We start from the raw sequence: 14,679 nt of genomic DNA, 5'->3' as shown, positions 1-14,679 counted from the left end.
TCTCGCTGGCTGTCTCTCTGTGTCAAATTAATAAACAAAATCTTTAAAAAAAAAAAGAAAGAAATGTCTCCTCAATCAGAATATAAACTCCTTGAAGTTATTGATCATTGACTTTCAGCCCGGAAATACCATAACAGCAAATTCAGTGCTATACACCTAGCAAACCAATACAAAATTGTTGAATTAAGGGAGCTTTCCTATGGATTAGGAGGAAACCTAAATTAAACTGAGTTAAACAAGCTGATTCTTAGAAATTGAAGCTCATTAAGCAAGTGTTAGAAATCAAGGTCTTTGTCTTAATGAGTACAAACACAAATTAGTGGGTAGAAGATGATAGTTGTTTGTGAGCTAACAGAAAAACATGAATAAAAACCAGGTCTGATAACTAAGTAGAAGCTCACCCTCTAGATTTAGGTGTATCATTAATTAGAACATATTTTACTGTCTCCCTCTGGCTTTTAAAAATTGACACTCCATAAAGGGTTGGCAGGTATTAATGGATTTCAAAGAAAAGGAATATTCTATCATATTTACTTGGCCTCAAGTGTATAAAATAGTTAATTTTTTTCTATCAGAAGATGGTCTCAGGGTGCCTGGGTGGCTCAGGCAGTTAAGCACTGACTTGATTTCCCCTTAGGTCATTATCTCAGGGTTCGGAGACTGGAGCCCTGTGTCCAGCTCCACGCTCAGTGGGGAGTCTGCTTGAGATTCTCTCCCTCTGCCCTTCCCCCATCCTCTCTCTTTTTCTCTCTCTCAAATAAATACATAAATCTTTAATAATAATAAAAAGAAGATGGTCTCATTTGGTTAGCAATCCCAACTCCCCTTACAAGTAAAAGGAAATTGAGATGGTGAGTTTATTTGTTGTGATGAATTCTGCCAGTGCCCACTGAGATACAAATAGACAGTGGTTTTGTTTCTGCTACCAACAGGAATTAGAACACGATACCAGCAGGAGAGAAAAAAGCTGTAGGCATATTTATAATTTAGTGTGCGCTAAATCAGGACAAGACAGTAACAAATACAGACTTAAAAATCTTAATCCTATTTCAATATGCATTCACTTGTCTCTTTAGAAACTTTCTTAAGAAGGAAAAAGAAACCGGAAACACTTCAGGAAAGAGCATATGAGAAAGAATCATTCATAGAACAATTACTGAGAATATCATGCTAACAAAGTTTCTCAAGAAATTAGAATAAAGTTGCTAAAGTAAGATCTGTCTATGCTAGCTTAATTTAATACACCTAAACCACATAAAAATATCTGTTTACTTATGTTATCCCATTCGTTTTTGTGGATTTTCTAAGTCTAGTACGTGTCTGTATAGTCTGAAAGAAACATCCACACCAACGTATCACAAAATGTAATGGGAGCAAAAGGAGGGGAAAGAGGAGTCCTGACTGGAAGAATATTACAAACAGCCAGGAAAGAAATCACCTTTACGTATTATTCCCAGATGAGAGTCAGCGTTTTGGAGAACGTTATCAACTGGTAAAAGACAGGAAGTAACACTGGGGGGGGGGAATCTAAGGGTATCTTAGCAGAAGATGAAACTAGATACCTCAGAAGCTTTGCAGGAGACAAAGAGGTATATCTTAGCACCTGGTTTCCATGGAAGAAACGGTTCAAAATACGTCATTTGCTGACTAGTAGGGAAAATGTCTATCATTTCTTCAGTGCCATCCCCACATAAAGTCTGAGTCTCCAGTTCCTCATCTACAAAACGGGGGTGATAATATTCACTGAGAATTATTTTGAAGATCAAATGAAATGGTGGATGTGAAATAATTCTAGGTCCTAGATGTAGAATAAGAGTAAAATAGGGAGAAAAATGCTTTCTCTTCTCTCGTGTCCTTGTCATTGCCATCTACACTTAAATAGAAGCAACTGTAACAGCCAAGTAATAATCTAACCCATCTCACTGAAATTAGAGATTCTTCTTTCTAAAATAACTCCACGTCATGCCCGCTGACCACAATCTAAGGCAATGGTTCTAAACTCTAGTGTACATAAAAACAAAGAGGTGGAAACCTGTGAAAAAATCACCAAAAGCGACTGAGCCAGTCTGAAGCGGGTCCTAAGAATTCTCTTCTTTAGAAGGCAACCCAGGTAATTCTGGTAGTTGTGCGAGTTAAGAGTTTACTCCTTAGAGTAAAGACAACACTTTACTCTAAAAAAGGTACTTTGGAATTAATATCTAGCTATTACTCACATATGAAATTATCATGGAAAAAATCAGTATCATAAGGTAGGTAGAAAGAGCTAGAAACAGAGACATAGAAAGAAAAACCACAGAATGCCAGGTTGTAAGGGATTTTCTTTCCAGTAAAAAAATCTCCATCATCTCTAACAGATGGCCATCCTAAAGACCTTCAGTGATGGGGAATTGCTGTCTTCAGGCAACATGAGCTATTTTGGGTTACAAATCCATGTTTTAAAAAAAGGTAAATCGTAAGTTTTTTAGAAAATTGAAGAAATGGGGATATTATTCAGGATGAATTATACAGGAAAGCCTTTCTAGACTTGATTGAACAAGATAAGGCACCAGCTATATTCAAAACTAATTTGACTCTAAGAAGATTTGAACACCCAGATGCTGGGATCTGCTACCTGATTCTACTAAAAAAGCCACACATTCTGTGTCTGCTGTAAAAATAAACTTTTTTTCTGTGTCTCTCATTCTCATTTCAATGGTGCAACATTTCAATCACACATCTGGGACCACTTTCATCTCCCTATTTAGGTAGTGGCAAGTAAACAGCAATAAAAATATATAGAACCAAAAAATTTTGCAATGCTTGTGAGTATTTTAAAATAACAGCCCAGAACAAAAAACCTTAAATGAATATAAAATACACTACAAAGCCATTTTACCTTACTACTCTATTAAAAACAAAAGTATTTATATCTGAATCTTTATGTAGGTGTTCCACCAAACGAGTGAATTGTTATTAAGCCATTTCGTTGTTTACTTGTTTAGAGGAGCTCACAAGGCCTAGTGGTTTCAGATGGCTCTGTCACGTGTGATTGATGCTTGGGCATTTCCATTTTCATTTATGTAAATTATCCAAGGTTCCTACAGCTTCTTCTAGTACAGATCCACTGCCTTGTCACTGAGGCAAAATTGGAAAGTGTGGGGTACTGCACCCTAATATGGTCTTGAATTATTTTAACCTAATCTGGCAAAATATTGTCTGGAATAAGAAATTTTTATCGAGTTGTCCAGGATTTAGAATCGCCTAAAAACTCTCTTACAGTGATACATTTCATATAGGTCTCAGTGCTTCTTTTTACTCCAGGATTCCAGCTGAGAATTAGAGTAGTTCCCATTTCCTCTTTTCCATGAAACAGCCCCTACAGCATCCACCCCAAATCTGTACCTCGGGCAATATTTGTTTGTGTGAAATAACTGGGCATTAAGTGTACTATTTGCTGAAGTATCAGATGAAAAAGTTGTCTCTGAATACTTTAGCAATAATAATATCTGATTTACTTTCCTTGAACACTAAAGAGCATCCAAAAAATAAATAAATCTCTCTCTCTCCAAAAGTATCTTTGTGTTTAAGCTTGAGAAAGAGAAAAGCAGCCACCGGCAGCCAGGAGCTAACCTGGTACTATCCAGTTGGTCTTTGTGTTCTTTACATAAACAATTTCACAGAGCATCATCTTCAGATCAGGCCACTCTGTGACTGGTATGGAGCAGGTCAGAAATGGCACCACCCCCTTATCATGTCTGAACACAGACAAAATACGAATGTTGTTCAAGCCGCAAAATACCAGGCATGCCCCTCTCTTGCTAAATGGGAGATTGCTGGGTGGTTTTTTCCTTTTATTTTTTTATTTTTTTAAACAAACGACAGCCAAAACCCAAACCCTATGAGTCCTTTCTAACTCAGTTCCTCATCACATGCATCCTCTCTCACCGCAATGAGCTGTAACCCCAACACAGTCAACTACAGGTGTGTTCCTGGTGGTCTCTGCATGGAGGGCATTGACAAGCTGAAACCAGAATAGAAATCTTTAAGAAAAGCTAGAATAATTTGTATCTTCAAGGTACTCACTAAAATTCTAATATAAAATATATTCCTTGAGCTTATGTTCTCACATTGTGGGTTTTGTGGCAAAAGACCCTTTAGTTCTGTCCCTCAGGAGAATTACTTTTGCGAGATGTAGAATAAACAAGTGGATTATGGCTCATCTGTTAAATATTTACTAGAGGAAGAGGCATGTTTTCAAGGAATATGATTCATCATGTTAGATCAACACCCAGGCCACAGTGAGCCTGGTGGTCCATAATCCTGGGTGCTTATACAGAGTCCTACGATGGATTCAATGTGAACCACCAGTAGAAAAACAGACAATTGAAGTGATATGGCACTGACTTCGCTCAAATTCTTGCTTTTCTCAGATTTTATCCTTATTAGGGATGCTTATCTCTTAATTACTATTTCCTCATAAAAGCACATTTAATGGTCTTGTTTATAAATACAAAAATTTAACTTGCCTGCTGTGAAAAAAAGATGTGAAGCAGTAATCTCAAGACCTGGGGTATATTTATGCAAATCTCAATAATTTGTATGAGATAAAAAGTTTCCAATTATAGTATATAACTTTTGACCTTTTGAAAAATGACTACTAGCCTTTGCAAAGTACCAGTATTATATTCTGCCTCTCTTAAAAATATAGACAGACCTTCCTTCTATAGGGCTTATTCCAATAAATAATTTCCATTCAAGGGAAGAGTAACAACACCTAAAAGCCATTGCCATGAACTGTATGTTAAATACTGCTCAAGGAATGTGATGTACAATATTTCTAATCCTCACAAAATACCAAAAGATATATAGAATTATTTACATTTTATAGATGAGGACCTACATCAGAGAAATTAAGTGATATACTCCAAACACAATATATTAAAAGATAGAGCTAAGATTCAAACCCACTCACGTCTGACTTGACAAACTGAAGGATGTTTACTTGTGTGTGCATATGCTTTCCTATTAGGTGAAATTACTTGTAACCCTCAATATTCACTGTGTTTTAATAGCTCATTTAATATACGCCTCTGAGTGTGTGTAAAAATACATACACATGTTCAAAATTTGCTATTAATTGCTATCATTTTGACTGCAAGTTTGAAAAGAATTTATTCCTAAATAAATACATTTGAGAAAATACACTGAATAAATACTATGGTTATCACATATGATGATTTCATCTACTCTACCCCCTCAAATACTTTAAGATGGCTTTGGCCATGTGAATTTAGTATCAACACTCAGAGCTTAAAATCTCCATGATACAAATTCTCCACCCCTTTAGTAGTTCTGAGTATAATGTTTCTAATGCAGTACAGGGACTTCAGAATGAAATTTAAGAGGAATTTGAAATGACAGCGTGAATTCGAGCAAAAACTCCTTCTTTCTTTTTCCCTATCTCTTGCTCTCTTTTTTGTTTCTATTTGTTTCTTCCCTTTTTAAAATGTTGATCAATTAGCTAACGATCTACAAAAAATGCCACCGAGGGCTGGAGAATCCAGAATCGTCAGGTACAAAAGGACATTCTACCAATGTTCCTGCCTGCCCTGAATTATCCTTTGCCTTTATCAGACTGCATCACTACCTTCATGCTATTATTTTAAAAATTTCATGTGTGGGCATGCTTATTTTTATCAAATTACAAGGCATCATAGACATATACTAATCCCTTGCTTGATAATACAATGATCTTTTAAATATCAGAGGTGTCAAATTATTTCTAATTTTTTAGATCATGAGACAGGGAGTATGAGAGATCTATAATTTCGAAGTGCAATGCGATTTCAAAATTGTCAAAATGAAAAATACTCATTTGTCTGTGATAATTTTTTTAACCTGCTCATGCAAGACGCAAACCATCTAACATTGGAATGCATTTACGTTAGAATCATCTTATATTCTGCCCATCTTTTTGCCTCAAGAAATACACGGATTTTAGGGGAATTTATTTAAAAGACATCTCTGTCAGAGGTGGGGCTCACATTGCTCAGTGAGGCTGCAACAGTTTAACAGAAGGAGTCAGGCCATAAAGAAAGAAGTGCTGGCATTGGGTGGGGCTGAATAGTTTGCATCTTTTCCCACTGTTTCTCACTGGTATCGTTTCCATGAAAATCAAGGGTGTGGGAATGTGTGCCAGGCTAAGAAATCCTACAGACTGCTTTGTGTGCCCAACACCCCCAGCCCATAATATCTTTATCTTAGCCGTTTATCTTAATCAATGAAAGAGCTATCACACTATCATGTCTGGGAAACTGTAGAGGAGCTAAGCAAACCAAAGAAATATCATGCTGAGGATCAGATTTCTCCTGTCACAACAGTCTTTTCTCCGTAGGAAGAATACACTTAGCATGGAACCAAAACGCGTTTGCTGTCTGGCCATCTCAAGATCATCCCCGAGCAAACATTTGGCCAAAAATCTTCTTTTTGCTTCACAATCCACCTTGCTTGACGTTTCCTTCTAAACTCACTCATTCTAAAAATAAAATGACTCTCTCTATATACCCAATTAACACCAGAAGCATCCATCAGTGGCCACAATCCTCAATAATACACATGCAGAACACACCTTATCTCTGCTCACTTCACCACGCTCCAGTCAATGTATCCATTACGAACCCTCGTTCCTTTCCTATTCTCAGAAACCAGCAGGCTGCACCTGCCTCTTTAAAAAGCAATGTTTGGCACTGCTATCGTCTATAGTTACTCATAATGCTCCATGGTTTCTGTAATCTCATTGACATTACACACTAACACATACACACGCATATCTATATACAGACATTCCTAATCCCAGCAATTTACCTTTTTGGGTTTTTTTCTTCTCTGACTACTGCCGTTGAACTTCTCTCCACTGTCGCTTTTCTGAGCTGCATCTTCGTTCATCATTTTGAACAGTTTGGAAAGAAAATAGCTCTGCCATTAAACCCTGCTGCCTGCACAGACCACTAGCGAGTATGCACTTACTGAAGGAAAGCAGGAGGAGGAGGAGGGGTGGGGAAGGGGCGCGCGCTGGGAGGGTAAGGACGGTGACGTTGCCATGGCAGCAGCTGCCACAACTGTTTATCTGACTGCATTGTTAAATCTGATTCAACCAATTACCATCAGGGACCGCTTACAATGAAGAAAGCCTTGAAAAAAGAATGCCAGGGACTCGAATGATTTGGGGACTCTGCTGTTTGGTTCTTGACACACCTTCGATTCGATCAGCTCTCAACCCACACGCAAAACGGGCACTTAATTTTTTTCCTACAGGTACTTCAACATGGAACAGACACAATGCATAATGAGAAAACTATAACAATCTTGAATGTGTCTCCTACCTGAAGAGATACATTTCAGCCAGTGAAGAGGCTACTCAAGGAAAAAGATTAGCTGTTAATGCCCTAAAGTGCATGTAAGAAAGTTACAGTTTTAAAATGTTATTCACTTGATAATCTTTTGAAACTCAGCTCAAGGATGACTTTTGTCACGAATCTTTGAGAACATATTCCCCATCAACCAGGTAACACAGACACCCCCCACCCCGGCCTCCTCCTTCCATCCTACACTTCTGACAGAGCACCTGCAACACATCTCACAACTGCATGTTTCCATCAGGAGCTTCTTAAGGCCATGGATAGTGAGAGAGAGAGTGTGTGTGTGTGTGTGCGTGTGTGTGTGTGCGCGCGCGCGCACACACACACGCACACGCACGCACACATGCGCGCTTGGGTTGGAAGGAGATCATTAAATTTCCCAGAACCAAGCATGATGCATAGTATATTAAAGACAGTTAATCAAGGTTTGTCAAATATATATATATATTACGCTGGGTAACACAAATACAAGAAATTCATGCAGCTAAAACATTTTCTAATTAATGTTAACCTAATTCTCCTTATTGACTGATAAATAAAACACAGTCCCTGCTTTCAGGGAGCTTATATATAAAGTTCCGGAATTATTCTTGATAAGAAAGGAAAACAGGGCTGGTTTTTATCACAGGAAACCAGTTTCATCTTTTGGATTGAGGTGGCTGTATTTGTATATTTGAACATACTAAACTGTGGATGCAACCAGAGCCCAACATGTTTTGTGCAAATACACATTCCCACACTTAACACTCATCCCTATTCCTAGAAAACAAACTCGAAGTATAATACACAGAATACTTAAATGTAAAAATAAAGTAACGATCAACCCAATGAGATAATGCATATAAATACACTTTGAAAACTGAAGGTGCCTGTGTAAATGTGTTATTGCTATTGTTGATCCTACCATTATTATTACAAATATACATAATTTTTAACTTAGAAAAATCAGCCTTAGAAATGTTTCTTACATGGAAATGTATACCAAATTGAGAACTCATCTTTCCAAAAAACATGAGAAGACAAATTCACCTTCTCTCCCCACTGCTATTGGGATTGCTGTTCCTCTCTGCCTTACCACCCCCAAAGACCTTTGCCACATCTTCATCTACAGTCATCCGAGTCTTTCTGCCCCTTACTCTCTCTACCCTCCTTCTGCTTGAGCAGACACGCCCCACCAGTGATGCCTTGGGTCCCACAGCCAGGAAAGGGGCAATGGGTCTTTTTTCTGAAACAAAACCTTATAGGAACTTCTACAGAAACCTCTGGAAGCCCAACTCCCACAGTTGTCAGAGCCCTCACAGAAATCCCCTGTGATATCCTCCCAATCCTCTGCTATCCCCTCAGCTACACCACTTATTCCCTCACCCATCCCCATCATGCCCCCCTACTTGACCTTGCTTAGGAGCACCCTCAGCCTGGAAACTGGATTCATTTACTCAGTAAACATCTGTCAAATGTTTAACATATACCAGGAACTAAGCACTAGGGATAGACTGTCCTAACCACTGGGGATATAATTGTCAACAAAACTGGAAACATATCTGCAATCATGATGCATCATTGCAATGTAAATTGCAAACAAGTGTACTTCACATTTCAACACTTTATGAATTAGAAACTTCTGACTATGTTCAGACAGCCTCTCATAAGTGTCTTCTCTATCAGTACCCAAATATATAGTACATGGCTTTAAACAGATCAAGCCTCCAATTGTAACAATGAGCTATAACCTTCTAGATGCTTTGTGTTGTTCTGAAATACCATTTAAGCTTTTAAACAAAATATTAAAAACAAACAAAAAAAATGTTTCCATTATAGAGTGAAAGCATGGCACAAACACTACACCAGCATACCATAGATGTCAATATCTACATTCAAAGTGTGAAATGAAATCTCAGGAAGTAGATAAATAAAGCAGGTGCTAGTAGTGCTCTGCCCATTACAGCAGTAGAAAGTAAATATTCTACATATAAAGAATGTCAATAAGACATTACAGTGTTGTATATGTTTCGGTTCCACTTTTGAGAATTTTGATCAATTTTGGGGGGCCTCACTGTTTGATACTATTAACTTCGTATCCTCATAGTGCAGTTTTTAGTGGGCATGTGTTTGACTGGATTCTAAACTCCTTGAGGGCAGGATTTTTTTAAAGATTTATTATTTATGATTTTTTTTGACTTATGACTCTTTATGATCATATGATTTAATCGTGATTATAAATTTAAGATTATTTATATTAATTTAAGATTTATTTATTTATTTATATATTGAGAGAGAGAGAGAGAGAGAGAGAAGAAGAAGAGTGTGAGCAGAGGGAGGGGCCAAGGGACAGGGAGAGAATCTCCAGCAGACTCCCAGCTGAGCACAGAGCCTGACATGGGGCTCGATACCATGACCCTGAGATCATGACCTGAGCTGAAACCAAGAGTCAGTCCTTCACCTGACAGAACCACCCACACGACCTTCTTGAGGGCAGGATTAATGCCTATTTTCACATTCCACATGGATCCTAACTCACTGCACAACCCATATAATAGGGGTCCAAGGATTACTCTTAAATGCAATAAAGAAACGTTTTCAATATTTACCATCCAGTTTATATTTATGACTAAACTTCCAATGGGTAAATTCTTCATTTCTTAGATTTTCTTTTTATGTGCTTCCTGATATGTAGGAGCTAATGCCTAATAAGATTTTTAAAGATATTTGAGAAATTGGAGTTGCCGCTGATAAGATAGCAATGATGATAATACCTTACACTGGTAAAGCGTTTTATAATTTATATAATTTTTAGCTCCTAGGGTAGAAGCCCTATGAAGACTGAGAACTTTATTCTCACTGATACATCTCAAGCACTTACAGCAATACTGCCATATGACACACACTCAAATATTAAGTACCTCTATAGGATTCTCACAACCACACAGGGAAGGGGTTAATATCAATCACAGTACAGGTGAAAACACTGAGTTAGGAAGTGGTTTTGGTGACCTGCCCAAGATAACAAAATTAATAAAATACAGAGCTAAAGGAAAAAAAAATACAGAGCTAAAGTTCTGGTTCTAAGACCACTGTTCTTTTATTAAATCATGGCGGACTTAACAAAGTGCACACTTAATAAAGTGTGGTAAGATGAGAGCAAAGACTAAGATGGAAAATGCCAAGAGCAGAAACCACAGTTAGATGACATGGCCTAAGTAGAAAAAGAAAATCTTTATTGATTTTGGGCTAAGCATATTTAATAGGCACAGAGTTCTAGACGTGATTATATTATATGATATACTCTATTTTATCGAACCATCAGAGTTATAGTACTACTAAATGTGACACATACTACTTCAAAAAAACTTGTAACATTATTTAAATTGGGTAAAGTGTCCTGAAGTATAAGCAATTATGTCTTAGAGGTAGGTCAACTTCCAAAAGTTTCTTTGTCAGTCAGAGTTATCTGGTGTTAAAAACACATTTTTTTACAGAAACAATGTTATAAAGAAAGGTTTAGTTCTCTAAGACCATCAAAAAAAGCCTTCAAGGGACGCCTGGGTGCTCAGTTGGTTAAGCATCCGCCTTTGGCCCAGGTCACGATCCCAGAGTCCTGGGATCGAGTCCCGCATCATGCTCCTTGCTCAGTGGGAAGCCTGCTTCTCTCTCTGCCTCCTGCTCCCTCTGCTTGTACTCTCTTTCTCTGACAAATAAATAAATAAAATCTCTATTTAAAAAAAAAAAGCCTACAAAAGGCTTTGTTATTCACTATTACTTGCGGTAGAGAATCTTAACAACAAGGCAGAGAGAGATTGGACAGTGGTTCATCAATTTCTCTTTTCCTTTAGGCCACTGTCATAGATGTGTCCTGCAAACCTCCCCCACCAAAAAATTATGTTTAAGTCCTAACACTCAGTACCTATATGGGATTAGGGTCTCTGTAGATGTAATCATGTTAAGATGAGGTCATAATACATTAGAGTGGGCCTTAATTTGAGGACTGGTGTCCTTATAAAAAGAGAGAAATTTGGACACAGAGATACAGACGGAAGACAGCCATGTGAAGACTTGGGCAGAAACTGGAGAAATCTAGCTGCAAGCCAGTGATGACACATTGCCAGAAACCCACTAGAAAGAAGCTAGGAGGAGGTAAGGAAAGATTCTTTTCTAAAGCCTTCAGAAGCAGTCTGGCCCTGATGACACCTCGATTTCAGACTTCTACCCTCCACAGCTATGAGAGAGTAAAGTTTTGTTATTTTAAGCTACCCAGTACTTTGTTTTGACAACCCTAGGAAACTAGTACAACCACATTTTCCAGCTATCTTTGCCATTGGGTACAGCCATGTGACTTAGTTCCAGCCCGTAAAAAAGGTGGTAGTGTATGCCACTTTCAGGTCTAGCTACTACAACCCTCCCATGAGTGATCTTCTCTCTTTATCCATCTCGTGGCTGAACACAGAGGAAGACATAACCTAGAAGGTGGAAGAGCAACAAGTCAAAACAAGCCTGAGTCCCTGAGTCACTGTGTGGAGCAGAGCCTTTCTCTTCTTCCTATTCCCTCTTCCGTGGACCCTCAGTAGACCCGAGTAACTTTTTCTCATGAGTATTTTGTCACCGAGATTACGGTGTTGCTTGCTACAACAGTTAGCCTATGGTACCTAACCATGTCTACTTATGTTTTCCAGGGATTATGTAGTTACACTTCTATTTTGGGTTGCCTGTCATATGAATGATACTCTCAGTGCATCAAAGCCTATAGCCATTGGAAATGGATCCTATGTCCAGCAGCAAAAGAGCTACTCTGATGAAAAAAAGGGCCTCAAGTAATTAGAGTGGAATCAGAAGAGATGAAGAGAAAAATATTAATGATTAGGGGTGGGGAAGAGAAAGGGATACCTAATAGGTCCCATGGGATCACAATCTCAAAGCGGCTTTGGTCCACTCTCCTTTGTCTCCTATCTCTCTTCCTGGATAAATCCTGTGTTTCTTTTCCTATTTCCAGATGTCATTGCTTCTGATCCCCTGTGGATGAAAACATAGAATGCTGGGGCACCTGGGTGGTTCAGTAGTTAAGCGTCTGCCTTCAGCTCAGGGTGTGATCAAGGAGTCCTGGGATCGAGCCCCACATCAGGCTCCTCCACTGCGAGCCTGCTTCTTCCTCTCCCACTCCGCCTGCCTGTGTTCCCTCTCCCTGGCTGTCTCTCTCTCTGTCAAATAAATAAATAAAATCTTTGGAAAAAAAAAAAGAAAAGAAAACATAGAATGCTTGCCTATCTTATCAGCAAGCACAGAGCTTCTCAGGTTCTCTAAAGATTCTTCTTTCTCTTTCCTTTTTGATACTTTTGTTATTGATGGGGAAAAATATGAAGGAAAGATAGCAAACAAAGGAAAAACATAGTTTCTCAAAGTTCACCATAAAAAGTCTTCGTATGTGTTGGGGTATAGATACTGTTGGGCTCAGATCTATTTCCAGACTTCAGGGCTGCTCTCTTCTGGTGCCTTTCCTGAATTGCCAGGTGTTCTGCACAGGTCTTATTCAATACAGTCTCTCTTCCATAGGAATCCTGGGCGGACTCTAATAGTTATACCTCCTTGCAAGCTGAAGTCAGGCTCATGGGCCAGGCAGGAGACCTCCTCATTTTCCCTTCCCAGCTCTTTGCAGTTCCACCATCAGCACCAGCAGGAAGAACTTCCTCTTGTGATCTGCTTCTTCTTCTCATCTATGACTTACCCTTTCATTGTTCATTTATTCCTTTAGTCATGCAACATATTTTATTGGGTGATTGACGACTATACATCAGGCCTTGTGCTTAATGTTGAAGCATTAGCAAAAATTAGATAATCTTTGCCTTTAAAGAGCTTACAGTCTAAAAGTGGGACAATCATTGAACTAGAAGTGCAAGGACTCTATTTATAGGGGATGCTAAGTACATTACGGAAGCATAAAACAGAGATATCCAACCTCCTGAAAGAACAGGACACACTTCTGAGAGGAAGCGACTCGCATACTGAAAGGATTTAAATGATGAGTAAACACTATCAAAGTGGAAAGGAAGGTGTAAGGTGGGTTTGGGAAGAATGGAAAGAACATGGCATTGGCAGAACTGAGACAGGGCCCATGTGGTTGTACAACAGTCCATAGGCAGGTTTGCAGCAGTGACTTCCTCCTAGGCCTTAAAGTATCCCCAAGTGTTCCTCTCCATACACTGATTATTGTTCCAAGTATCCATGCGTGACATCTAATCATTACCTACTATTATTTGAAATTAAGGAGCCATCAGCTCTTGCATTAGGTATAACAGCCCAGAGAGAAACTGGTCCACTCCCTCAAAGAATGATTAGCAAGAAGGACCCATGTTTCTTATGTAAATATGGTATGTGTCCTGACCTGGATTGGAGGCAGATCTACAAATGTTTCATTGAGATAGATCTTAAGGCAGCAGCAAAAAGTGCTTAGGGACCTGCTTATTTCACATTATGCCAGTCTTACGTAACATTTACCAAAGAGGTATTTGCTTGCAAAATGTACCATGTCCAACCTAAAAAAAGAGAGTTTTTGGAACCCATGACATACAATTTTAGCATCTCAATCCACCTGAGGCACAAAATTATTAAAATTAGCATGGTGATTAATTATAATCTCACTTTACATAAACATTAGCAACAATATTTTAGATCAAATGTAGTATTTCACAGGAGAATAACAAAATGTGGGTGAGCTCACCATGTACATGTTCCTGTCTAGGTCAGTTTTTTAGGACGCGCTGTTACCTGCTTGCTCTACTACAGGGTAGCTCTGCTCAGTCTCCAGTGATATTAGTTCTTGAAAATAGCTGTTATAATTGGGTTTCCCTGTCGATGCAAATGAATGGCACATTGGGGTAGGCTGTGTCCTTGACAGACATATTTTTCTAGTGCAACTTAACTTTATTACTGTAAACATTTTAAATCTTAAACAAGCTTAGAAATAAGTTATGGCAAATGTTTTTGTTTCTTTTAACTATGAAGAGAGAGTATGTGTCCATTGATAAATTCTGAACCCAAAAATTATCCAGACTTCATATTTAGGTTTTCTATACATGTAAAGTCATATTTTAAAAGATGTGTAACCACGGTGATAATGGAAGTGACAAAAACACAAAAGATCACGATGTAGAAGGTAACTTAGAGACCATGACATCTAGCTCCTCACTTTCAACGATTAAGAAAATCGGAGCCCAACTAAGTTATGTTACTTGCCCAAGGCTGTACCTACACTTAGCAACAGTTTGAATAAAATTCCAAGTTTTCTCATTCCTAA

The 14,679-nt window shown here is 38.4% G+C and overlaps 1 protein-coding gene across 7 annotated transcripts in view; it reads right to left on the bottom strand.

Annotated features, from left to right (window-relative positions):
- ANK2 (ankyrin 2) overlaps nucleotides 1–14,679 on the bottom strand; it is a 467,799-nt gene that overhangs the window by 306,738 nt on the left and 146,382 nt on the right. For 3 of the 7 annotated variants that reach the window (XM_057310026.1, XM_057310027.1, XM_057310029.1), the window contains exon 1: nucleotides 6,844–7,365. The exons of 2 other annotated variants lie outside the window; for them this stretch is intronic. In XM_057310026.1, the coding sequence (XP_057166009.1) occupies nucleotides 6,844–6,927 (84 nt within the window). In that variant the 5' untranslated portion in view covers nucleotides 6,928–7,365. Of the gene's footprint in view, nucleotides 1–6,843; nucleotides 7,367–14,679 lie in introns of those variants that run through there. 2 more of the 7 variants (XM_057310028.1, XM_057310030.1) reach the window with 2 other exon arrangements.

This window comes from Ursus arctos, unplaced genomic scaffold (genome assembly GCF_023065955.2).
Source record: "Ursus arctos isolate Adak ecotype North America unplaced genomic scaffold, UrsArc2.0 scaffold_11, whole genome shotgun sequence".
Taxonomy (NCBI): Eukaryota; Metazoa; Chordata; class Mammalia; order Carnivora; family Ursidae; genus Ursus; species Ursus arctos.
This window is presented reverse-complemented; position numbering and strand designations above follow the sequence as displayed.